General features: G+C 50.6%; 1 protein-coding gene across 2 annotated transcripts; it reads left to right on the top strand.

Annotated features, from left to right (window-relative positions):
• KLRG2 (killer cell lectin like receptor G2) lies at positions 1–26,409 on the top strand. 2 transcript variants are annotated; one of them, XM_061414860.1, is made up of 5 exons: positions 8–1,090; positions 6,167–6,268; positions 7,063–7,208; positions 15,569–15,672; positions 16,161–26,409. In XM_061414860.1, exons 1-5 carry the CDS (start codon positions 295–297, stop codon positions 16,279–16,281), a joined length of 1,269 nt encoding a protein of 422 aa, XP_061270844.1. In that variant the 5' UTR covers positions 8–294; the 3' UTR covers positions 16,282–26,409. The 2 variants fall into 2 exon arrangements, with proteins under 2 accessions (XP_061270845.1, XP_061270844.1); XM_061414861.1 differs by lacking the exons at positions 15,569–15,672; positions 16,161–26,409 and adding an exon at positions 10,706–12,389 and having other exon boundaries at positions 1–1,090.

The following is a 26,409-nucleotide window of genomic DNA, read 5'->3' as shown; positions in this document are numbered from 1 at the left end:
GGACAAGAAAGAGAGAAGAGTCTGAGCTCTGGGATGAGTCTGTTCCCAGCTCTGTCTTTCTGAGTAAAACCTCAGAAGGGAGTCTGAAGGGCGTGGCCAACAGAACCCGGGCCGTAGCCCATCCCAGCCGGGCCCTGGTTTGGGAGGAGGAAGTGGGTGTGGAGACAGGGAGGGGTGTGGCTTAACAACTTACGCGACTCCTCTGGACCAATCCCAACCCGGGAGGAGAAGTTAACCCTCTACCTGGGCCCAGGTGCGTCCCGCTCGGCATCTCTACGCTCCTCTGCGCACAGGATGGAGGGTGCCCGGGCGGCGTGGGGGGCGTCGAAGGAAGACCGAGCCGGAGCCGAGTTCGAAATGGATTCCTTGGGAAACCAGGTCCCGGAGCTGGAGCAGCCGCAGGATCCCGCGGAGGAAAGACGCCCTGAGAGTCCTGAGAACAGTTTGAGTCTGGCCCCCGCCAAAGAGGCGGCGGGCGCGGGCCAGGACCTGTCGGGCGGGAAGATGCTGCCTTCGCCTCGCCCCGCGCCCCTGCGATTGCTGCCACCCAGCCTGGGCTATGGCGCCTTCCGCCGCCAGGCGTCGACCGGCCCGGAGCCGCCGTCTCCGGACCCCGCCGCGGCCGAGCAGCCCCGGGACGGCGAGACGCCGGAGACCGAGCTGATACCCAAGGCAGCGCCGGGTGAGCCAGCTCCGGGCGCCTGGACCCCGGTGGAACTGCAGGTAGACGTGCGCGTGAAGTCTGTGGGCACGGCCGGCGGCAGCCGCGCGCCCTCGCCGGCGCCCTCCACGCGCTTCCTCACCGTCCCAGTGCCCGAGTCCCCGGGCTTCTCCCGCCACGCCTCCCCCGTGCACACCCTCCTGCGGCGGACCCCGTCCCCGGGAGGCACGTGGGGCCGCGGCACGCCGCCGGCCGCCGCCGGGACTGAGCGCGGCCTCGACGTCGAGGGCTGCGCCAGTCCCGCGGAGGGGCGCGCAGAGTCCTCGGGCTCCCCTATGTGCCGCTGCCGCTGCCGGGAGGACTCCGTGCTCCTGCCCCACGCCGAGCTGGACGGAGACAAGAAGATGTCCCGAATCATAAAGCGCGTAGGTAAGCGCGCGGGCGCCGGGAGCAGCGCTGCCGGGTAGGGGTTGAGCCACTGGGGCGGAGGAACCCCAACCCGGTCCCTCTGGCTTAGAGCCAATAACTTTAAGGTCTACGTAATTATCATTCAAATTGTTGGTAGTAAAAAAATAAAGCCACTATTCTCCCTCCCTGACCCTCTAAGAACTTAAGCGTTCCATCTTAGTGTGCGCAGCATCTTTGAGAAGTAGGGGTGGAAGGATTCCAGGCGTGAGGAAGGCTTTCAGGATCACGTGACGGTGGTGGCGACCGGGTAGAACAGCCTACTCCTGGCTCTGGCTGGCCGACCTCTCTAGGCCCAGGATTCCTCTTTCCCTCCCATATATCAGGGATCACCTGGCCCCTAACACTCATCCATTCAGCAGCTACTGCGGGGGGACAACAGGCCAGACGGAGCGGGCGTGCCCCGCGGCGTGGGGATTTGCAGGGAAGAAGAAAGATCCTAAATATAAAAATCCTGGACACAGAAGCAGAAGGGAGTGGTTGGTGAACTTGAGGGCATGGGAAAGCTTCCTTCAGCTAAGTCTTGAAAGCTTAAGGAGTTGCGGGTGGTAGCCTCCTCCTAGGTAGAAAGCCAACGGGAACAGGGACCCTGTGGAGCTAGACACAGACACATTGCTAAAAGCTTGGCCAGCCGAGAGGAAGGACGGTTCAGCTGGACAGGCTGCAAATCCCGAGGGGCTCTATGCCAGAGGTGAGTAGGTTGTTCTTGGACAGTAGAGTTCAACGACTCTGATCACTCAGGAACTTGTGCAGAGTTGGGTGGGAGCACACTTTGTGCATGAGAAGTGTAGTCGATTTCTGGAGCTGCTGTAACAAACTGGCACAAACTTAGAGGCTTAAAATGGCACTAATTTATTATCTTGCAGTTCTGTAAGTCTGAAATCTGATGTAGGCTCAGGGGTCTAAAGTCCAGTTATCAACCCCCGTGATCCATTCTGGGGGCTTCAGGAGATGGTTGTTTCCTTGCCTTTTCTGGTTTCTAAGGGTGATCGAGTTCCTTCGCTCATGGTCCTCTGTATATTCAAAACCAATGTCTGCTTGAAGCCTCCCACTGCCATCTTTGACTCTCCTGTCCTTCTGTCCCCCTCTTCCATTTATAAGGACCCTTGTGATTACATTGGACCCACCCAGAAATCCATCTCAAGGTCAGCAGATAGGAAACCGTAATCCCCATGTACCTGTAACCTAACATATTCCCAGGTCCCAGGGGTTAAGATGTGGACGTCTTTGCTGCTGTGCTGTGTGTGCTCAACTGTGTCTGACTTGTTGTCACCCCATGAACTGCAGCCTGCCAGACGCCTCTGTCCATGGAATTTTCCAGGCAAGAATACTGGAGTGGGTTGCCATTTCCTCCTCCAGAGGATCTTCCCGACCCAGGGGTCAAAGCTGCATCTTCTGCATTGGCAGGTGGATTCTTTACCAGCATCTTTAAGGGGACGTTATTCTGTCTACCATAATGAGTCTATAGCTTTTTATGAGATTAATAATATAAGTTGCTCAGTCATGTCAGACTCTTTATGACCCGATGGACTGTAGCCTTCCAGGCTCCTCTGTCCATGGAATTCTCCAGGCAAGAACCCTGGAGTGGGTTGCCATTCCCTTCTCCATGGGATCTTCCCGACCCAGGGATTGAACCAGGGTCTTCTGTGTTGCAGGCAGATTCTTTACCATCTGAAGGGTGGGGTAACAAGGAAATGACTAAAAAGTGAGCTCTGACAGCACTGTGGAGGAAGGTTGGGACAGGCATGAGGTTGAAGGAAGACAGACCTTAGGAGGTGATAGCAGTTGTTCATCCAGAGACGATGAAGGCCTGATCTGTGGCAGGGGTGGGAGGGAGGGCTCAAGAGGTAGGATTAGCGAGCGAGGCCACTGTGCCCATGAAGATGCGCGAACAGGAGGAGTGGGGATACCCCCCAAGTTGCTGATCTGAGTAGCGGAGTGATGGATTCATTGGGTTATCCTTCCAGAGTGGAGAATGGGGAAAGAGGTGGGGAAGAAATAAGCAGGTGCATTTGGGAGTTCCAGGTAGTGATGTCATTTAAAGGAAGAAGAGTCAGACGTCCCTGGGAGTCCAGTGGTTAAGACTCCAAGCCCGACTACAGGGGTCTCAGGTTTGATCCCTGACCTGGGAACTAAGATCCTGCATGCCATGCATCACCAAAAAACAAAAGGAAGAGGAGCCGGTCACAGACTGGGAAAGAAAAGTATAGGTGGTAGGGAGAGAATCAGGATACAAAGAAGCCGCAAAAGGAGAAAGTTTGAGGAAGATGTGGTCAGCAGTGTCCTGGGGAGAGGCAGACTTAGGGAGTGCTGCCACGTGGGAACAGAGCTCTGGGCATGAGGCAAGGAACCTGGGGGCGTGGGGACGAATTTTGAGGGTATAGGGGGAAGACAGCTAACAGAAAATACTGCAGGGTGCACACAGACACTGGTGCTTTGGGCTTGCTCTCTGGGAAGTGTGGGATCAAAGAACTGTAAGGTCCCCAGCACCTGGCTGAGGCTTGGTCTGAGGGAGGCTGCCTGGATGAGGAACTCTGCGTGTGGTTTCTGCCTGCTATGGCCTTTACCACGAGGGATCAAGCTAGTGACCTTAACAAGAGGGCACTCGAGGGCACAGGCTGGGGGACTTGCCCAGACCCCCAGCACAGTAATGCTGCCACCCCGCTGTTTCATGTCCCCTCCTTATGAACCCGAGAGGGTGGAAGCCACTGTGGAGAGAGTTAGGGGACATCACTGCTTTGTCTCTTCACTGCTTTGGGGGGCAAATGTCCCAGAGGCGCTGGCCCCCTGTAAACTGAAAAATCAGACTCAGGGAGGGACTTGCCTGGTGGTCCAGTGGCTAAGACTCCGAGCTCCCAATGCAGGGAGCCTGGGTTCAATCCCTGGGATCCCACATGCTGCAACTAAGACCTGGAACAGTCAAATTAATAAATATTAAAAAAAAAAAAAAAACAACACAGACTCAGGGAATGTTCTCTATGGCAGCATGCAGACCAGAAGTCACTTTTTGCAGACAGCCTAAAACTGGGGGGACAGCTGGATCCTCAGATGGAGAATATGCCCCCTTAGGTGCTGGTTTAGAGTCACCTCATCTGGTCCCAAGGCTGGTAGGTGTCTCTATTCTGTGCTCCACGGGCTCTTGTGCTGCCCAGCTTAGCATCCCTCTTGTGAGTGTCCTCAGGGTTCCCGAGCCCTGCGGGGCATGGCTGGTGACAGCCTACATTTCACCAAATCTCTGACACCTGGCAGTGCTCTGCGAATCAATACTCAGTGAATGGCACTAACTTCAGAGTGTGAGCACGTGCCAGGAACGCTTCCTCCCCAGCCCTGTCGGGGCAGGAGAGCCGCAGCTGGATCTCAGTGGTTGTCTAACCCGCTGGTGCTGGTGGTATTGTGCTCAGCACGTCAGGGGTAGAGGATAGGAGGAAACAGAGCCCTGCCCCTGCCCTCTGGCAGTCCTTACTCTGGAGAAAACAAAAGGGCCTGGCAGTCTGCAATGGCATGGCGGGGGGAGGTGGGGGACATTCAGAGGAAGAATGTTCTCAGTGTCTGGAGGAAGTGGAGCCGAGAGAGTGGTGTCCAGCATGCTTGAGCTCAGCCAGAGGGACAGAGGCCACCGGCCAAAGTAGACTGACCTGCAGGTCTCTCAGTGGCAGGAGCCCTCTGAGTCCTCTGGCAAGCTTTGTATTTGGAAGTGTGTATTTTAGTTTTTATGATGCCCCTCGGCTGCCCCAGGTGAATAAACTGTGAGTCCCCCCAAACTGGCTCTACCCCAGCTGTGGGATTTGGCTACAGGAGGAAGCAGGTAGTGTTTCAGTTGTGGGTTGGGAAAGGTAGTCAAAATATAGAGAATGACAATGGATGAGCCGTGATGAATAGCAGTACAGGGTGAGACATCAGAGATGTCAATACCAGATACAAAAAGGGAATCAGACGGTGGGTATATACAATGTACGTAGCTTTTTTTTTTTAAATGGAATTGGTCTTTTCAAAATAATGAAATATTTGCCACAGACTTACTTCTGCTGTTCTAGACTCTGGGAAATATGACTGATTTCTTAAGACCCTCACACCGATTATGTGGCATTCCTGACCCACATCCCCAAGATCTGGGTAGGTCCAGGGCCCCCTGCAGCAAGATGTTTTTGCTCTGATTGATTTCACACCGGAGTTGTGGCCGAGGTCCCATCCTGAGTGCTCAGAGACTTCAGATGCGCGTGTCTTTCTGGGTGGAAAGCTGCTTATTACTATCGATGTCTGTGAGCAAGCACTGACTATGTTTTATTCTCCAAGTGTTCCCCTCTGGTCTCCCCAGTTAGTCTGTCTACAGGGTAGGATGTGACCTCTGAACACGTTCTATCTCTGAGTCCTTCCTCCCTCCTGGAGTGTCCCCTGTCTTCCTTTCCCCTCCACAGCCTCATTCCAGCCATCTGGTCCCCTGGTCCCTGAGCGGCTGACTGCTCACATTTGTCTAGTGCTCTGCAGCCTGCAAAGCACTCTTTGCCTGATGCTTCATCAGTGGTCTCCAGTGACCTGGAGCGAGAGAGCAGAGGCAGGTGTGAGTCCAACATTAAAATGGGAAAACACCAAGAACACTTGAGGGGCCCTTGGAGTCAGGACTTGAACTTGAATTGGAGGGTCTGTTGAACTTTGAATCTAGCCCTGGGCCCTCTCTCCTGTGGAATTTTATCTCCTGGCATCTTTGCCTGTCCCATTAGCAACCTGAGCGCAGGGGCCTTGCCCGCTCCTCGGTGTTGTTGGTGCCTTGCCTCTAGTGCACATCAGGTGCTCCGTTAATGGCTGTTAGCCACTTAACTCTCTCACTTGAAAAGAATCTCGTGTCTCCTAGTTATTTAAGACGTGGAATATCTTCTAGCAGTTTTCTCCCAAATATGAAGTTTGGACCTAAATTGAATGGTGTTATGGGCCAAGGGGGTGGGTGCTGAGGTGGGTGTGATGCTCTTGTAGGATTCAGCATGGTCCTGAATTGTGATGACACCCTAACCTGTGTCTCCTGGTTGTCCCCTCCCCTCCTCCCAGGGCTGCCCATGTACATGAGGTCCCTGCGCTGGGCCCTGGCAGTCATGGCCGTGCTCCTGGCGGTGTTGGCGGTGGCTGTTGTGGCCTTGGCCTCAAAAACAGGTGTGGAACTTCTTCCCCACCCTCACCCCTCTCCTCCCCATCCCCTTTCCTCCCTTTCCTCCTCTGCTCCACCAGCAGGGTGTCTAGTCCTTCCAGCTTCTTTGTGAAATTAGTAAAAGACATCCCTAGCAATCCAGTGGTTAGGACTTAGCCTTCCAATGCAGGGAGTACAGGTTCAGTCCCTGGTTGGGTGGCTAAGCTCCCACCGCGACCAAAAACCCCAAACATGAAACAGAAGTAATATTGTAACAAATACAATAAAGACTTTTAAAAATGGGCCAAATCCAAAAAATCTTTTGAGGAAAAAAAAAAAAAGGAAAAAGACACCCCCCTGGGCAGATGCACAAAGATAGGGGGCTCAGTGAGCAAAGGTAAGGGATTAGAGCCCCTTCCGGATGGATGATGGACGAAGCTTGTGCTTAAGCCTTCCCGGGACCTGCCCCGCCCCGCCGCCCCCGCTCCTGCCCCAACCGGTGCTCGGCCCCCCCCCCCCCGTGCTCGCCCCCCCCCGTGCTCGCCCCCCCCCCCCGTGCTCGCCCCCCCCCCGTGCTCGCCCCCCCCCCCGTGCTCGCCCCCCGCCCCCCGTGCTCGCCCCGCCCCCCGTGCTCGCCCCGCCCCCCCGTGCTCGCCCCGCCCCCCATGCTCGCCCCGCCCCCCGCTCGTTTCCCTCTCCCCTTCCAGGCTCGCCAGCTCCATGTCTCCGCACCTGCCCCCTGATATTTGAACATCCATACCAACCCTGAGCTCTGTACAGTTTACCCTGTGCTCACCTCCGGTCTCCCTCTGTGCTGCAGGGATCAGATGCCGACCATGCCCCCAGGGCTGGATGTGGTCCGAGGGGCAGTGCTACTACCTCGCTGCGGAAGCCGAGGCCTGGGAGACCAGCCAGGCTTTCTGCTCAGCCCACCAGGCTACCCTACCCCTGCTGAGACACACTCAGGTGAGAAGTGGGTAGGTGGGCAGGGGAGGGGCATGAAAAGTACTGAAAGGAAGTATACTAATGGTTATCACTGGAGCCACAAGTGATAATTTTTCTTCTTTCCAGCTTTTTGGAATGTTCTAGGTGTTCCACAAATAGTGTGCTCTAGAAGTAGGGGGAAATGGTAGAGGAATGGTAGCCCAAGAGATCAGAATATAATGGTTCCTGCCAGACCCAGCCCGGCTGGGTCTGCAAAGTGAAGGCCAGTGAGAACTTGCTGGGTCCCTAGAGAGTGCCTGGAGCTGATGGAGGGTGGAGGGTGAACTGGGCAAGGACTTAGCAGCCCATCTCCTGAGACCCACTCAGCGCAGCAAGTGTCATCAGAAAACTGGTGAAGCAAAAGGTCCCTGCTCTCTGGCCTCACATCAGACAGGTTTGGTCCACAATGACTTTGGATGTCACCTGAACAAATGGCCTCCCGGTGACTGGGGTCCTCCAAGAGGGGAGATGGGCTGAACTATCCCAATTGCAAATGGATCTTAAATTCTTTTAAAACTTAGCACATAGGATCAATCATTTGTGACACAAGTATATATAATCAGAAAATATATCACAAAGTTTCAATAAGCTTTTTTCAAAAAGGAACTTCCAAAATGCCCTTTGCAAAAAGACCAAAGTGAAGACTTGGGTCTCAAGCAGTTAAAATCCTTAATATCATGGTTGTGGAGTTCTAGAATTGTCCCGAGTTCTGGATGAGGGCCAGAAGCTGCAGGAGGCACCGAGGCGGAGGTGGGAAAGAGCGGCTGAGGACAGGCTGGCGGCTGGCAGAGGGGCTGGGCTGGTTGGCAAAGGCTGGGCTCACGAGTTGGGAGGCACAGACTCATGGGACACGCCAAAGTGCCAGTAGCACACACAGCCCAATGATACACACAGCTCCTCTTCCTCAAGAGTTTAAGAGGAAAGGACAAAGTTTCAGTGCTTCCCAGGTGGCACTAGTGGTAAAGAACCTGCCTGCCAGTGCAGGAGACACAAGATTCACAGGTTCGATCCCTGGGTCAGGAAGATCCCCTGGAGGAGGGCATGGCAACCCACTCCAGTATTCTTGCCTGGAGAATCCCATGGACAGGGGAGCCTGGCAGGCTACAGTCCACAGGTTTCAAAGAGACACAACTGAGGCAACTTAGCTTGCACACATGTGCCATCAATCATTAGATTCACTAGCCACTGGTTTAAGATCAGCTGGGTTTCCCAGGGGTGAGGAAGTTCAGTTCAGTTCAGTTCAGTTGCTCAGTCGTGTCCAACTCTTTGCGACCCCATGAACCGCAGTATGCCAGGCCTCTCTGTCCATCACCAACTCCTGGAGTCCACCCAAACCCATGTCCATTGAGTCAGTGATGCCATCCAACCATCTCATCCTCTGTCATCCCCTTCTCCTCCTTCCCTCAATCTTTTCCAGCATCAGGGTCTTTCCCAATGAGTCAGCTCTTTGCATCAGGTGGCCAAATTATTGGAGTTTCAGCTTCAACATCAGTCCTTCCAATGAACACCCAGGACTGATCTCCTTTAGGATGGACTGGTTGGATCTCCTTGCAGTCCAAGGGACTCGCAAGAGTCTTCTCCAACACCACAGTTCAAAAGCATCAATTCTTCAGCGCTCAGCTTTCTTTATAGTCTAACTCTCACATCCATACATGACCACAGGAAAAACCATACCCTTGACTAGATGGACCTTTGTTGACAAAGTAATGTCTCTGCTTTGTAATACGCTGTCTAGGTTGGTCATAATTTTCCTTCCAAGGAGTAAGCGTCTTTTAATTTCATGGCTGCAATTACCATCTGCAGTGATTTTGGAGCCCAGAAAAATAGTCAGCCACTGTTTCCCCATCTATTTGCCATGAAGTGATGGGACTGGATGCCATGATCTTAGTTTCCTGAATGGGGAAGGAAGAAGATTCTTGAAATGTACACATCGACTGTAAGCCACATCTTGAGTGCAGAAAGATGAAAACACAAATAGATATCATAGGATTCAGCTTTAAACATTTAAACATTAAAACATTTAAATATTAACACAGAAATGTTTGAAGGCAAAAAGTAGAATGGTGGTTGCCGGGGGAGGGGGAAATCAGAGTTGCTTCATGGGTGCAAGGTTTCAGTTGGGGAAGATGAAAAAGTTCTGGAGATGAAGGGGGGCGGTGATGGTCATAAAGCAGTGAGTGAACCTAAAGCCTCTGAGCCACACACTTAAAAATGGTAAATTTTATATGTATATTTTACCACAGTTTTTAAAGAAGAAATGTATGAAAGCATGGTAAGTAGTTTACCTTAATTTTAAGATGTAGAGCATAAGCTTTCAGGTAATATCAGGATCACATCCCCCACCCCCACATTGGTAGCAAAACTGGAGACATACCGGCTAGAGACAGTGGAGGCCCAGCGTCAGCGCCGCCCTTACAGAGCTTTCCTTTGAGCTGTCAATTACTCTTAAGTTTCTGTACTTCGTTGCTCAGTCGTGTCCGACTCTTTGCGACCCCATGAACTGTAGCCTGCCAGGCTCCTCTGTCCATGGGGATTCTCCAGGCAACAATACTAGAGTGGGTTGCCATGCCCTCCTCCAGGGGATCTACCCGACCCAGGAACCGAACCCAGGTCTCCTGAATGGCAGGCTGATTCTTTATCATCTGAGCCACCAGGGAAGCCCCCCAAATTTCTAGAATTTACTTTTATCTCTGCTGTTGCTGCTGCTAAGTCGCTTCAGTCGTGTCCAACTCTGTGTGACCCCTTAGATAGCAGCCCACCAGGCTTCACCGTCCCTGGGATTCTCCAGGCAAGAACACTGGAGTGCGTTGCCATTTCCTTCTCCAATGCATAAAAGTGAAGTGAGAATGAAGTCACTCAGTTGTGTCCAACTCTTTGTGACCCCATGGACTGCAGCCTACCAGGCTTCTCCGTCCATGGGATTTTCTAGGCAAGAGTACTGGAGTGGGTTGCCATTGCCTTCTCTTAAACTTTTATCTCTAAACAGTGCTTTTCCCACGTCACAGTTTTCGCTAACAATGGGAACAGGTTAGTGGAGTCTGAGCTGCAAGGAATGGAATGGGTGGAGCTGGGTGGGGAAGGCCCAGGGAGAGAGCCTGATGGCCTAGGGCTGACAGAGAAGGGCAGGATCACCTTGGCAAACATCAGATGAGGTCTTGTATGTTGGAATGAGACACGAAGCTTTACACTCCACCCAGCAGACTGGAGACTCCTCATTTAATGAGTGTATACTACACGCCCTTGGCTTTGTGGACATGATCTCAGGCCTCATTGCAAACATCTCCCCCACTTTAGTTCAGTTCAGTTCAGTCACTCAGTCGTGTCTGACTCTTTGTGACCCCATGAATCGCAGCACGCCAGGCCTCCCTGACCATCACCAACTCCCGGAGTTCACTCAGACTCACGTCCATCGAGTCAGTGATGCCATGCAGCCATCTAATCCTCTGTCATCCCCTTCTCCTGCCTTCAATCTTTCCCAGCATCAGAGTCTTTTCCAATGAGTCAACTCTTCGCATGAGGTGGTCAAAGTACTGGAGTTACAGCTTTAGCATCATGCCTTCCAAAGAAAACCCAGGGCTGATCTCCTTCAGAATGGACTGGTTGGATCTCCTTGCAGTCCAAGGGACTCTCAAGAGTCTTCTCCAACACCACAGTTCAAAAGCATCAATTCTTTAGCGCTCGGCCTTCTTCACAGTCCAACTCTCACATCCATACATGACCACTGGAAAAACCATAGCCTTGACTAGACGGACCTTTGTTGGCAAAGTAATGTCTCTGCTTTTGAGTATGCTATCTAGGTTGGTCATGACTTTCCTTCCAAAGAGTAAGTGTCTTTTAATTTCATGGCTGCAGTCACCATCTGCAGTGATTTTGGAGCCCAGAAAAATAAAGTCTGACACTGTTTCCACTGTTTCTCCATCTATTTCCCATGAAGTGATGGGACCGGATGCCATGATCTTCGTTTTCTGAATGTTGAACTTTAAGCCAACTTTTTCACTCTCCACTTTCACTTTCATCAAGAGGTTTTTTAGTTCCTCTTCACTTTCTGCCATAAGGGTAGTGTTACCTGCATATCTGAGGTTATTGATATTTCTCCCGGCAATCTTAATTCCATCTTGTGCTTTTTCCAGTCCAGCATTTCTCATGATGTACTCTGCATATAAGTTAAATAAGCAGGGTGACAATATACAGCCTTGACATACTCCTTTTCCTATTTGGAACCAGTCTGTTGTTCCATGTCCAGTTCTAACTGTTGTTTCCTGACCTGCGTACAAATTTCTCAAGAGGCAGATCAGGTGGTCTGGTATTCCCACCTCTTTCAGAATTTCCCACAGTTTATTGTGATCCACACAGTCAAAGGCTTTGGCATAGTCAATAAAGCAGAAATAGATGTTTTTCTGGAACTCTCTTGCTTTTTCCATGATCCAGCAGATGTGGGCAATTTGATCTCTGGTTCCTCTGCCTTTTCTAAAACCAGCTTGAACATCAGGAAGTTCACGGTTCACATATTGCTGAAGCCTGGCTTGGCAAATTTGGCCTTGGAATATGGAATGAGGCAGGGCAAAGACTAATAGAGTTTTGCCAAGAAAATGCACTGGTCATAACAAACACCCTCTTCCAACAACACAAGAGAAGACTCTATACATGGACATCACCAGATGGTCAACACCGAAATCAGATTGATTATATTCTTTGCAGCCAAAGATGGAGAAGCTCTATACAGTCAGCAAAAACAAGACCAGGAGCTGACTGTGGCTCAGACCATGAACTCCTTATTGCTAAATTCAGACTGAAATTGAAGAAAGTAGGGAAAACCACTAGACCATTCAGGTATGACCTAAATCAAATCCCTTATGATTATACAGTGGAAGTGAGAAATAGATTTAAGGGCCTAGATCTGATAGACAGAGTGCCTGATGAACTATGGAATGAGCTTCGTGACATTGTACAGGAGACAGGGATCAAGACCATCCCCATGGAAAAGACATGCAAAAAAGCAAAATGGCTGTCTGGGGAGGCCTCACAAATAGCTGTGAAATTTCAGAAGAGAAGTGAAAAGCAAAGGAGAAAAGGAAAGATATAAGCATCTGAATGCAGAGTTCCAAAGAATAGCAAGAAGAGATAAGAAAACCTTCAGCGGTCAATGCAAAGAAATAGAGGAAAACAACAATGGGAAAGACTAGAGGTCTCTTCAAGAAAATTAGAGATACTAAGGGAACATTTCATGCAAAGATGGGCTCGATAAAGGACAAAAATGGTATGGACCTAACAGAAGCAGAAGATATTAAGAAGAGATGGCAAGAATACACAGAAGAACTGTACAAAAAAGATCTTCACGACCCAGACAATCACGATGGTGTGATCACTGACCTAGAGCCAGACATCCTGGAATGTGAAGTCAAGTGGGCCTTAGAAAGCATCACTATGAACAAAGTAAGTGGAAGTGATGGAATTCCAGTTGAGCTATTTCAAATCCTGAAAGATAATGCTATGAAAGTGCTGCACTCAATATGCCAGCAAATTTGGAAAACTCAGCAGTGGCCACAGGACTGGAAAAGGTCAGTTTTCATTCCAATCCCAAAGAAAGGCGATGCCAAAGAATGGTCAAACTACCACACAATTGCACTCATCCCCCACTTTACAGAGGATAATACTGAAGCTCTGAAAAGTCAGGGAACTTGCCTAAGGTCACGTAACTTGCAAGTCACAGAACCAGAATTTGAGTAAGGGGTGGCCAGGCCCCATAGCGCTGCTCTGCAGTGATAGCTTCCTTCTCAGCACTGGAAGAAGCTCTAAGATCTGGTGATTAGGCAGTGACTGTTCCCAGGAGGCCGGGGCTGGGCAGCAGGAGGCCCGTCTGCTGCAGCCACAGTTGCAAGATGCTCAGGGCTGGCCTGCCCTCTGCCTCAAAGCCAGCCCAGGTTCCTTCTCATCCCCTCCAAAGCTCCCTCCAGCCCTGCCCCTGAGCCCCAGCCTGTGGAGTCCAGCCAGAGAGCAAATAAAATGCCCAGGCATGGCTGTGTGCCTTGTGCAGTCTGGTCTTCTGGTCTTTGGGGTTTCAAAAGGGGTAAGGCTGTCACCCCTCAGTCTGGAAGTTCTTTTAGGTTCTTCTCCCAGCTGATGTTCCTGAAAGGGGTGGTGGGGATGGGTCTGCACCAACAGCTCTGGGTGCAGGGCTGGCCTCACAGCTCGTGTGTTACCTGTGGCCCTTGCTGGTTATTGGCAGGGACATGTGGGTTGGGGGGTGCATTTTGTTGGGCTGGTCTGCTGTGTGCTGGGCTCTCACGGTCAGTGATCAATAGGGCAGGCCCCCAGTCCTCACCAAGTTCACTGATACAGAAAACTGACAAGGTCAGTGTCTCATACCACGCTCCAAACTATGAAGGTTGTAGTGATCCAGGGGAGGGGTTCCGTGCAGTGTCCCTAGTCACCTTTAAACTGAGACCCGAAGGACAAATAGTGTCATCAAGGAGGCAGGCATCATTCTGTGCTTCCTTTCTGTGGGTTTTATTTTTTGGGGCCACACTGCACAGCCTGCTGGATCTTGGTTCCCCTACCAGGGCTTGAACCTGCACCCTCTGCAGTGAAAGTGCAGAGTCTTAACCATAGGTCCTCCAGGGAAGTCCCCGTGCTTGCTTCCTAATCCCCAGGGTCAAACATAGAACTTTAGTCTCTGTCATCCTGAACACTGGTAGAGAGGAACTAAGTCTATGTCAGACGTATGCCAGGCCACTTCCTGTCATCACTAATGTGCGTGCTGCCATGTGTGAGCGCCATGGGCTTGCTGGCATGGTTTGCTTTTTTCCACTTGGCATGATTTCATATTTACATTTTTCTTGCCTAACTGTGTCTTTGGTGTGCCTGTCATCTTTAAGAGCACTGTAATTTTCCATCATGTTGATATCCCATAATTTGCCTAGTTATTTCCTGACTGCTGAGCATTTGGGTGGTTTCCATTTTATCTTTATAAATAGCAGCAGGAAATTTTGAGAACGTTCATTTTCTCTTTCTGTTCTTGGATTTCTTCCCTAAAGTGGAATTACCCATCTGAGCAATAGGAACCATGATACCGCTCTTGTGATATAGCACAACTTATGTTCTGGAAAGACTGGGCTGGTATGGACAGCTGCCCCGCCCTTCCACCTTCCAGTTCCCTACACCAGGGCTTAGGATATGGAAACATCTTTTTTCGAGTTGAAGATTTTTTTTAAATTGGAGGATTATTGCTTTACAATGTTGTGTTGGTTTCTGCCATACTACAACGTGAGTCAGCCATAAATATACATATATCCCCTCCCCCTTGAGCCTCTTTCCCAACTCTCCCCCCGTCAACATTTTTAAACACGGGTTTTTTTTGCTTTAATTCATTGCTAAAAACATGGCATTGAGGACAAGTATTTAAAAGAAAAAAGCATCTCCAACAGCTCCCTGCACATCCTTGTTTTGGTTTTGTTGTTCCTCATGTGTCTGTGTCCAGGGGTGTACACATTTTTTTCCATTCTTATAATCAGGCCACAACTTTAATTCAGCTTTTTCATGGACTCTAACCCCTCACATACTATAACTTTTCCCCATGTTGCCCCATGGATTTCATACTCACCCTTATTTTTAATGGTCTTTCTTTAAAACATCTTTTATTATTACTATTATTGATTTTGGCTGCACTGGGTCTTCATTGCGGAACACAAGCTCTGGAGCATGAGGGCTCTGTAGTTGCAGTTCTCAAGACTTAGTTGCTCCTTGGCATGTGAGATCTTAGTTCCCCAACCAGGGATTGAACCCTTGTCCCCCCACATTGGAAGGTTCTTACCCACTTCACCCCAGGGAAGTCCCCTTTAGTGGTCTTAACAATACTTCCCCAGTGGATGTAATGTAGTTTATTATTCTTGCTGGCAACTGTGGTGGTGACCATCTGTTCCCTGACCACCTCTGCAGCCTCCCGCCCAGTGAGGCTGCTTGCTGTCTGTCACCTGGATTTCTCCGTAGGCTCCCAGCTTTCCCCATGCCTTTCACCATCTTCTCAGAGCTTCCTCGTTTCTCTGTCTGCTCAGTACCCATCATGCATTGCTTGTGGGGATGGAGGATCACATCCGTTACCCCCTTGAAGGCTGAGAGGGGATCGCCCCATTTCTGGTCCCCAGCCCTGAGCACAGTGCCTGTCAACCAGCAAGCATCCAAGACAGCTTCCCACTTCCTGGCGTTTGGGGAGAAATGAGTCACGTCTCTGGCTTGGGGAGCTGGGAACTTGTGGAAGCCGGGGTGGGGGGATTGGACGGGGATGGAAGCCCAGGTGAGACGTCCCAGTGACCTGAGAAGAATGACCCGCTGCTTTCCTCCCTCAGGATTTCCTGAGCAGACACCCGGTCACCAAGTACTCCTGGGTGGGAGCCCGACGAGGCCCCCAGGGCTGGCACTGGATCGACGGGACCCCCCTGCCACCCCAGCTGTGAGTGACCGTGGCTGGCCCCTCTGTCCCGTTTGCTAGTACTGGCCCCCCCTGTGTGACCAGTGTGACATCACAGCAGCACCAGAAGGACCCTGAAGCCTTCCCCTTCACCTGTCCCCAAGTTGAGTCCTCTCCCACCCCCCTCCCCTTCTCCATCCCCCTCCTAGGATGGGTATTTCAGTTTCACTTGGTTCCCATCATGCCATCCCTTGTTTGGGTCCCCCACGCATTTGCCCAAGAAGGACTGTCACCCTCTTCTCTGGATAAGGGGTGTGCCTCTCAGAGAGGTTTGGTGGTTTGCCCAGGGCCACCCAGCTGACACCTGGGGCGGGGGGGGGGGGGGGGGGTGCGGCCTCCTGGCTCCTGCCCCAGGGCTTTCCCCGACCCCGGGCTCCAGGCGGCGATCCCAGCAGTACACAGGCAGCGGCCGCACAGGCCAGGAGGGCCTGTCCTCCTGAAGGCCTCTCTGTCCTCTCACCCTTCCCCAGGCTCCCAGAGGAAGACCAGGACCAGCCAGATCTCGAGTGCGGGTGCCTGGAGGGAGGCAAGCTGGTGGCTTCGGACTGTGCCTCCCCCAGACCCTGGGTCTGTGCCAAGGGCACCAAGTGACTTAGGTTTCTGCCAGCCCTGAGTCTGCTGGGGGATTGTGGCTCCCCGGGGAGGCCAGGTTGAGAGCTGGGGCAGCCTCCTCCCTGGACCGGGGTGCCCAGGTCTCCCTGCTTGGTGCTCAACAGTCCTGCCTCAGCAAACCAGGGAGCATGTCCTGGGACAGGAAGATGGGGTCCACGGGAGAGGAGAGCCACCGTGGCCCCGAAGCTGAGCCCCCCACTGGATCTCCAGCTGCTGAAGTGCATTTGCTGTGACCTTGTGTGTGTGTGTTTTTTTAAAGCATTCTAAGCCTGTTTCTCCCTCGTTAAACTGGCCATTCCCCATTCTCACGTACCTGCTGCCTCACAGGTGCATGCCCTTTCCGAGAGGAACAGAGAGGACTCACAGGTGATCCCAGCCTGGGTTCTTGAGCCCACAGAGGGAGGCTCCTATTTCATGCCTGGGATTTGGCAGCAATGATGTCATTGCTATAAGGACCCTTTCCAGGTGGTCAGACGCACCCACACACCCACAGCATGTGGAGGACGGGGCAGGAGAAAGGGCCACCTCGGAGGAGAGAGGAAGCAGGTCCCATCCCTGCTCTGGGAGCAGGCAGAGAGTAAGGTTCTTTGTGCAGACCAGCATCGGTGGGTTGCTGGTGGGGCGTCCGCCCAGCTGATGCCAGAGGCTGAGGATGTGGCGAGGACAGAGCCATCCAGGCAAGGGAACCAAGGGAGCACCCCCTCTTGGTTGATGAAGCTGCTGCAAAGCTTGGGGTCTGAGTGAGAAAAAGCAATCAGAAATGTGGGGAGGCGCGAGGCAGCCCTGCCTCTCATAGTTGTGGGGACACAGCCTGGAGATGCTCCCCAGTTGAGGTTCAGTGAGGGTCTTCGGGTTGAAGGGCATGGCAGCAAAGTGGGGGGAAGGGAGAGTGTGTGCACACGCATGCACACAGGCTCATTCAGTTGTGTCCGGCTCTCTGAGGCCCCATGGACTATAGCCCACCAGGCTCCTCTGTCCATGGGATTCTCCAGGCAAGAACACTGGGGTGAGGGGTGCCATTTCCTCCTCCAGGGGGATCTTCCCAACCCAGAGGTTGAACCCACGTCTCTTGCACCTCCTGCCTTGGTAGGCAGATTCTATACCACGAGCACCACCTGGGAGGCCCTTCCAGGCTGGAGAGGCTCCTCCAAAGGAAAGAGACTGCCTGCCCTGCTTATGGTGCCGATCAGGTGCAAACCAGCCTTCCTCTAAGGCAGGCCCGGTGCCCGCACTCCTCAGGGAAAGCTCTACTGGTCGAGTTTAACTGTACAGAGTGTGTGGCTGCCTGGGAGAAAGGGGTGGAGAGCCATGAGAACACACATGATGATCAGTAAAAATCTTAGAAACACGCTGGTGTTTCTCATGACTTCCTTCCAACTACAAATTAGTCCAGAGCTTGATGACATGTCCTAGTTTAACTATCATCAGAGCCCTTCTTGGCAAACATTCTGGCGTTGTCAGGCTGGTTTCATGTCAGTTTCTGGGTCACCACCGGCTTGGGGCCTTCTGGGCTCAGTGCCACTTAGGATCACCTGTGGTGCTTAAAGGACCCAGGTGCCCAGGGTGGGTGGTGTGGTGCTGCGGTGTAGAAACCTGAGAGTTTCTCAGCTTCAGTGGGTAAGTTGCTGCTGCTGCTGCTAAGTCGCTTCAGTCATGTTTGACTCTGTGCGACCCCGTAGACGGCAGCCCACCCGGCTCTGCCATCCCTGGGATTCTCCAGGCAAGAACACTGGAGTCGGTTGCCATTTCCTTCTCCATTGCGTGAAAGTGAAAAGTGAAAGTGAAGTCGCTCAGTCGTGACCCCATGGACTGCAGCCCACCAGGCTCCTCCATCCATGGGATTTTCCAGGCAAGAGTACTGGAATGGGGTGCCATTGCCTTCTCCGTCAGTGGGTAAGGAAGGTGAGTAAACGAGTGAAGTTTGATCTACCAAAGTAGGAAGCTCCTAGTTACTGTCCAAAGTTGGCAAACCAAGGAATAGCAGTGTACACTTATTATTTAGAATTATGGAGAAAGTACTAGAAGAAATGGCTTCCCTGGTGGCTCAGCTGGTAAAGAATCTGCCTGCAATGCGGGACCTGGGTTCAGTCCTGGGGTTGGGAAAATCCCCTGGAGAAGGGAAAGGCTACCCACTCCAGTATTCTGGCCTGGAGAATTCCATGGACTATACAGTCCATGGGGTCACAGTCAGAGAGGACCGAGTGACTTTCACTTCACTAGATGAAATGGCAAAAATCATTTCAGATGGTCACCTTAAAACTATTTGATGGTGACAGTACTTGTCTTGAGGCAAGGCAGTATTAACTGGACAGAGGTGCCAGTGAGTATTTGAGGATGCTGGAATGGTCTGGATCTTGATCTGGGTGAGGTTAGGTGGATACACGTGTAAAAATTCATCAAGCTGTACACTTAAGGTTAAAAAGCTTAAATGTCTAAGGAACAGGAGTGAGATTACAAGGGGACTGATGTTTGTTCTTTAAAATATACATCCTTTAGTACTATTAAAACCATATTCAGTTCAAAAAAAAAAATACTGTGTTTGGGACTTCCCTGTAAGTCTAGGAGTTAAGACTCCCAGCTTCCCCTTCGAGGGGTCAGGTTCGATCTCTGGTTAGAGAACTAAGATCCCTCCTGCTGAACCATGCAGCCAAGAAATAAAATAATTAATTAAAAAACCTGTATTTGTGTACTACTTCGATAAAAAGAGAAAGTGAAATGCTTTAAAGGTCCTAAAGAGACTGATGTGCAGCCTGGCTTGAGAACTACTCGTCTTAGAAAGGGTTCCTGTGACTGGAATGCCTTTTCTTACAACCTGCAATTATCTCTTACATCAAGATACGTTTTCACAACTTTCAGCCTCACCTCACCTTCAGAGCGTGTGTTTCCCTTTCTACTAAATGGAAGCTGGAAAAGTTACACAGCAGGTTGGTCTGCATGGAATTCCTCTTGAGTAGTTTCTTTAGGCTCTTTTCCCACCAGGCACTGCCAATTGCTATTGTTTGAAAACCACACTAGTAACGCTGCCACCGGCACCCACTTGTTTCTCAGAGCTTTGGAGAACAGCCTCTGACACAGGCTGGCCTAGCAGGTCACAGCGGCCTCTGCGGTAGAGCTCAGAGGCCACCTCGCTTGTGGAAGTCACCAGAGTGCAGCACACACAACTCATCCTGAGATAGGCAGGGGGTGGGTACCGACCCCCAAGTCAGGTTTTTAACCAGCTTTCCTGGTGAGACACACTGTCTAAGAGTCCATATTGTCACCAGGAAAAGCATATTTTTGCAAAGAAGAAAATAACCTCATCTCAAGAGTACCTTTTGGGACTACCCTGGGTGGTCCAGTGGTTAAGAATCCACTGCAGGGAGCATGGGCTCGATCCCCGGTCAAGGAACTAAGATCCCACAGGCTTCATGGTATGGCCAAAAATGAAAAATCAAGAGGGTACCTTCTGAAGACTGTAGGCACCCAAACCACTGCCAGTCAAGACATGGAGTAGTTCCAGGAAGTTCCCTCCTGTCCGTTTGTGGTCAGTGCTCTTTCTCCTGACCTCCAGCCCCAGGCAAACTGCTTGTTCTGGGATTTCACATGAACTGTACATTATGTACTGTGTGCTTCTTTAGCAACAGCATGAGCTTTTAAGGACATGTTCAGGTTGCCACCTTTACTGATAGGAGTTCCTTTCTTTGTAGGGATGTCAGAATCTGTTTATCATCTCTCTAGTTGGTTGTCTCTAGTTTACGGCCATTATGAATACAATGCTATGGACATTCAAATGTAAGTCTGTGTGTGGAAGGAAGCTGTCAATTTTCTTGAATATCTAGGAGTAGGGTTACTGGGCTGTATGGTACGGGTGTGTGTTCAGGCAAAGGAATCATTGGGGATACTGGGCTTCTCCCTATAAGCTCCAACCTCCTACCGCCACCGTGGAGCAGCCGTGTGGTCTGGCAGTGATGCCAGTTTGCAGGTGGAGGTGAGCAGCGATAACCTGGGAGGCACCTGATACATCTAAGCCTAACGTTCGTCGTGTGGTCCCAGCCCTCTGGCCAGTGTTTGGTTCAGGAGTCCAGACCGAAGTCAATTAGGGATGTCACTAACTCTGTCCACTTTGCTTGGTTTCCAAATGGGAACTTGACTCAATTGGGCCATAGACCTAAGCAAAGATGGCCTTGCTCTTTACAGACACAGGAGCAATGGTTTTGAAACGGTACGTGATGATTGATCAAATCCATTTCACCTGTCTCCACTAATCAAGGACACTTGGGTGTTCTCTCAAGCAGCAGGTAGCCTGAACAGTGCCTGGGTTATTTTTCGGGACCTTGGAGCCTCAGCTAAGCCGGTTAAGGCTGGATGGAACCACCCTCCCTCCACCTCCCCCAGCATGAGTGGGTGCCCGCTCCCACAACCTCCTTGTAGCTTCATTGCACCTGTGCACAGGAAGATTCCTGCACCTCTTTCCTGTCTCCTCTCCCCATCCCTCATCAGCTCTGCCTCTTCGTCATCCTGTATAGACACTGAGCCCCTCCCTTTCTGGGAGGCAGATTCGAGATCTGAGATCTGTTATCCCATCTCCTCTTTTGGCTGGAATATACCCATTCTTTGTCCCCAAACTCGGCATCTCAGTGTTTGGCTCTCTGTGCAATGCAGTAGGACAAAGCTGAGTTGGTAACACATTGAGTTGGTAACACATCTGTGGAGCCTGGTAGGAGGGGAAGTCCAGGTGGACTTTATGCTTGTTGGCCCTTGGTTGGAACTGAGAGCCCGCGGATGGGTCCAAGCAGCTGCCTGGTCCGTTTGTTCCAGGACCTCCCCCGAATCTCCCCTGCCAGGTGCCACCGACATTTCATTTCACAGAAGCTAGTTTGGAAGATGTCTTGTGGGTGAGTAACCGCATCAAAGAAATCCAGCAGTGCTTAAACCATCCGATAACCCTGACCAGGTCATGGGCTGGGGGCCCATCTACCTGGAAGGATTCTGGCAGACAATACAAAAGTCACAGCTGCTGAGGTACCCTCTACCTGCGTTGGAGGCCAAGGATTTTTGGTTGCTGATCTTGTTTGGGTCTTGTCTCTGTCCATCTTCATCTTATTGTTTCAGTTGTTCAGAATTGCCTGTTGGGGGGACTTCCCTGATGGCTCAGTGGTAAAGAATCTGCCTGCCAATGCAGGGGACACAGGTTCGAGCCCTGGCCTGGGAGGATCCTACATGCCATGGAGCAATTAAGCCTGAGCACCCCACAGCCTGCGCTCCGCAACTGGAGAAGTCACCGCAATGAGAAGCCCGTGAACCACAACATACAGTAGCTCCCGCTCTCTGCAACTAGAGAAAACCCGTGTGTGCAGCAATGAAGACCCAGCCCAGCCAAAAATAAGTAAATAATAAAAGAATTGACACTTGGGGATTGAGCTTGGTAATGGCAGCAAGGACCCTTAGAAAGACTTCATTACTGAGACCACCTGGAAGCAAAGCCCCTTCAAAACGGGAAGTACTCAGTTCCCCCTTGCAGCCCTCTAGGCTGCATTTTCCAAAATTGGGAGACTTTCAGGTATGAATCCATGGAAAAGAAAGTGATGGTAATTTTTGGTAACACAGCATGACCACAATATCCTGTAGATTCCTGAGCAAACTGGCCTGTAAATGGATCCTGCATTTACAATATCCCTCTGCAACTGGATTTACTTTGTAAATGGGAAGAAAAATGGGATGAAGTACCTTAGGTACAGTGACTGAATCAGAATAAGCCTGTGCAAAGACGTCAGGTCATGGTCCAACAGGAAGGGAAGGCAGAGAAACCTGTTTTGCTTAATCCTAATGGAAAGGGGGATTGCTGTTCACCCTACCCAAGGCGGCTGCTGCTCTTTCCCCTGAGCACAGCCTCAGGCTTGGGGCCCTCCGGTCTCTGAGGGGCCCACAGGAGTGATCTCGCCCTTCTCATACCTGTCACTTGACTGGGCCAGGGAGCTATGCAAACTCAGGTGGGGCAGCGTCCAACAAGGCAAGTCCCCACTGGGGATGTGAATGCTGAGACCGGGCAGCTGATGGGGATGATCTGGGTCCAGTCTCCCGTTCAACTTCAGATTTAATTGGAAGAACAATATGCCAACTTATAGAGATGAAGCAGAGAGAATGGAAGAATTCTTTTTTCGTCAAAGAAAAAAAAAAAAATTTTTTTTTTTTTTAAACTCCAAATCCGACCTGGGCAGATGTTCAGAATTTCATTCAATACCCTTCTCATTTCAGAAGATCGCAGAATGGTGCTGGATAAAACTCGTGAGGAGGCAGTTATGTAGCCCTGACAAGCCGGTGTGGGAGGCTGTGAGCATGGCTATGTCAACAGCAGATGATAAGTGGGATGTGAATGCTGGGGATAGGCCAAAAGTTGAGACTGATTCAAAGAGGGATGCGCAAATGAAGAAGTTTTAAAAGTACAAGAGATAAACAGAACCCAAATGAGGGTCTTTCAGAATTTCTAGCAAGGGTCTTCAAAGCTAAGAGGCATTATACAGATACAGACCCTGAGGCCCCAGAACTTAAAGGTGGTTAATAAAACTTATTGGTCAGAGTGCCCCCCCCCCCCTTCTACCATACACAAAAAATGGAAGGTGCTCTTGGAATGCCTATGTCTTAACCTGTTGAGATTGCCTACAGTTTCTAATGGCAGGGCAGGCTCAGAAGAGAACAAGAGAATGAAACAGGCCATTCTGTCTTCACAGAGGGAAGAGCTGGACCAGGGTGAAGACCCTACAAGGCACTTGGCAAAAGGTAGGAGGCCCCAGGCTTCTATGTGAATGGGGCAATCAATAGTGAGACCTCTGGGACTTCCTTGGCGATCCAGTGGTTAAGACTCCACACTTCTACTGCAGGGGGTGTGGGCTTGATTCTTGGTCAGAGAACTAAGATCCTATATGCCACATAGCACAACCGAAAAAAAAAAGACACCCCCGACCACCACTGTGCATATTTCAAGCAGGAGGGACCCCAGAAAAGATTGTGCCATTCTAAGGAAGACTCTGGAAGAAGATAGTAAGACAAGTGGCACATCAGATGGCTGAGATAGCTGAGAATGATAGAGACCAAGGAACCCAAGGGCTCCCCTAAGTCCTGCCAAGTCCATCAATTTCCAGCATATAGAACCTCACAGGACTAGGACAGTAATAAATCAATTTTTGGACTTTCTGATCAATATGGGGGCCACTTACTCTGTTTCAAATATCTAGCTTTGAGACTATGTTCATAACTAAGGTGTCTGGAGAAATGTTGAAAAGCCTGGTCTCCAGTCTCTAGACCATCAGATGGGGAAGATTCATGTGACGCAGCTACGATTTTAAGTCACATAGCTTGTGGGATCTTTATTCCCCAACCTGGGATTGAACCAGGGCTCTTGTCAGTCAAAGTGCCAAGGATCTAACTGGTGCCTGGACTAGTGCCTCCCCGAAGCAGCTATGTGCTCTGTGGCACGTGAATATTCCCAGACCAGGAATTGATCCGGTGTCCCCTGTATTGGCAGGCATAAGTTCCCCAGGAAACTCTTAGAGGAGATAATGAACCTCTGCCCTGAAATCTTAGAAGGGTAAACATCTAGAAGACCAGTGCCATCCTTGCTGGACTAGACCTTCTGATGAACACAATGGGAAAAAGAGACCCTGCTGCAGAAGGGAAACAAACCTTGCCCAAGGTCATCCAAACCTTGTCTGGTTCCATAGCCCTGACACTGACTTCTCTGAATGGGCAAGGGAGTCCCTAGCAGATCTTAAGTTGCTTTCCAGAAAGAAGCTGTGAGAAAGAAACTAAGCTGAACAAGACTGCTGCAGTGCAGGCTTTGGTTAAAATTCTTCAGAAGGTAAGTTACTTTAGTAACTTGTTAGGTTACCAGAATGACTGTTCTTTTGACCTCCCGGGCTTGGAAGAACAATGATTAGGATTTCTCAGACTCTGGCAAAAGCAGGGACTCTCTCTAGCTGTTGGACATGTTACTCCAAACCTTTTTATATATTTGATCATGCTGACCCCTTAGTTATGCTGGTCAGCAATTTTCCACCACCTCTACCTTCACAGACACTTCGGAAAAGAGCCCTCAGATGTTAAGGTCGGGTTGGACTAATCAACCCAATTTCCAGTCCCCCGGAAGCTGGAACTTGGTCCTCTCCTTGTGTCCTCAAATAATCCTGGGTGTCCTTCCCCTTTAAGAGTCCACTTGGTCAGAATATTGTAGCAATCATACTTAATCTTCCCTGCCCATGTCCCTTCCATATTTAGCATCTAAGTGTTTCAGCTAAACTGGTTAACAACTGAGGCACTTTAGGTCAAAGTAAGCCACTGACCCCTGACTTGATGTGTGAAGTTTATCAATATGTCTCGCACTTACATTCTGTGTGCTTTACCCTCCCCTCCCCACCAAGGTACATCTTTTTGATGACCAACTTTGGCCTATAAATGTTGTGACAGCTGGCACATAGGTGCCGTTTGCTTATTGGGGTCAAAATGTTAACTTGAAATCAGGAGTAAGAGTATTTTCAAATGAGTGCTAACAGCTTCATTACTAAGTCCTTGTTAGGTCTACACACCCCTTACCAGCAAAAAGTATTCAGAGTGGGCACTGCCATTCCTTCCTCAAGACTGAGGAACAAGGGACTTTCTCAATGGATGAGTGGTTAAGAAAATGCGTATCCACTGTAGGAGAATCGAGTTTGATCCTTATTCAGGGAACTAAGCTCCCATAGCCGTGTGGTACAGTCAAAAAACTAAATTTTTAACACTTAAATAAAAGATTGAAGAATGATCCAAAGATGCAGTGGGCTGAAATGGTGCATGAGGATTAGTCAAATCTGCTTTACCTGCCTCACTGCTCACGGTTAACATCTGTATGTTTCCCAAGAGGCCAGGAGCCTGAACACTAAGATGGCTGGCTGGGCTCCTTCCCAGGCACTTGGGAGTCTCAACCGCACCTGGTGCAAGTGAACTGGTTAAGGCTGGCGAGGACCACCCCCCAACCCACCTCCAGCGGAGCACGCTCAGACACCTGCCTGGTGACCTTTCCAACCTGCAGAGGCCTGTAGCTGAGTTCCACTAGCGCAGAATGACCCCTGCACGTTTTCCAATCACCTTTCCCCGTGCACCCCACACCTCCGCTTCTTTTTATTGAAGTACTGCTGATTTACAATGTTGTGTTAATTACTGCTGTATAGCAAAGTGATCTAGTTATACATACACATTTAATACTTTTCCATTATGGTTTATCATAGGGTACTGAATGCAGTTCTCTGTGCTATACAATAGGGCTTTGTTCATAAAAGCTTACAGGGAATCCCTGGCGGTCCAGTGGTTAAGACTCCACGCTACCACTGCAGGGGGCCTGGGTCTGGTCCCTGGTCGCTGAGTTAAGACCCCAAGAGTCATCCAGTGCAGCCAAAAAACCCCAAGCAACCAAACAAAAACCAAACCTTCACACCAACCTTCTACTCCATCTGTCTTGATCTTTTATGGTTCCATATGAATTTTAGGACTGTTCTAGTTCTGTGAGAAACGTCATGGCTAATTTGACAGAACACTGAACCTGCAGAATGCTTTGTGTAGAATGGGTATTTTAACAATGTCAATTCTTCCAAGGCAAGGCATGCTGCCCTGCTTCATAACTCATCATCCAATCAATACTCTGACACCTTTGGGGTGGCCAGTTTAAGATCTGTTCTCCCATCTCCTCACTCAGCTGACTTGCCAAGAAACCCTCTTTTGCCTTAAACCTTGGCATGTCAGCGTTTTGGTTCCGTGTGTCAGGCAAGATGAAGCTGGTTTGGGAACAGTTCATCTGGGTTATCTGGTGCTACCCTGAGAATGGAGCTGTCACATGGAACTCAAGCAGCTGAGTTTTGAGTGATCTCCTTGTATAAGGCTGCTGGAGCTGGGTCTTCTGTTACAAGCAGTCAGCAATACCCAGGTACAGGAGTGACCCTAGCAGCTTCTCCCAGAGCAGTATCAGCAGATTCAGGTGTGGGCGCTTCCTACAAGGCTTCCCTTGGCTGAATCCTCGACCGATAGCCCAGTTCTGCAAGTCTGAATGCCTTACTTGCAGCCTGAAGCCTGTTATGCTGTCGGTTTGGTTTGACCCTTGGTGTA

This window comes from Bos javanicus, chromosome 4 (assembly GCF_032452875.1).
Source record: "Bos javanicus breed banteng chromosome 4, ARS-OSU_banteng_1.0, whole genome shotgun sequence".
In the NCBI taxonomy this organism is placed as follows: Eukaryota; Metazoa; Chordata; class Mammalia; order Artiodactyla; family Bovidae; genus Bos; species Bos javanicus.
Note: the sequence above shows the minus strand (reverse complement) of the source record. Positions and strands in the feature narration are given on the sequence as shown.

Bases quoted from the DNA above. Each gene is read 5' to 3' on its own strand.
- KLRG2 (XM_061414860.1), top strand. From the start codon at position 295: ATGGAGGGTGCCCGGGCGGCGTGGGGGGCGTCGAAGGAAGACCGAGCC. The intron at 6,269-7,062 runs GTGTGGAACTTC...TCTGTGCTGCAG, and splicing joins GGCCTTGGCCTCAAAAACAG to GGATCAGATGCCGACCATGC. The intron at 15,673-16,160 runs GTGAGTGACCGT...ACCCTTCCCCAG, and splicing joins ACCCCCCTGCCACCCCAGCT to GCTCCCAGAGGAAGACCAGG.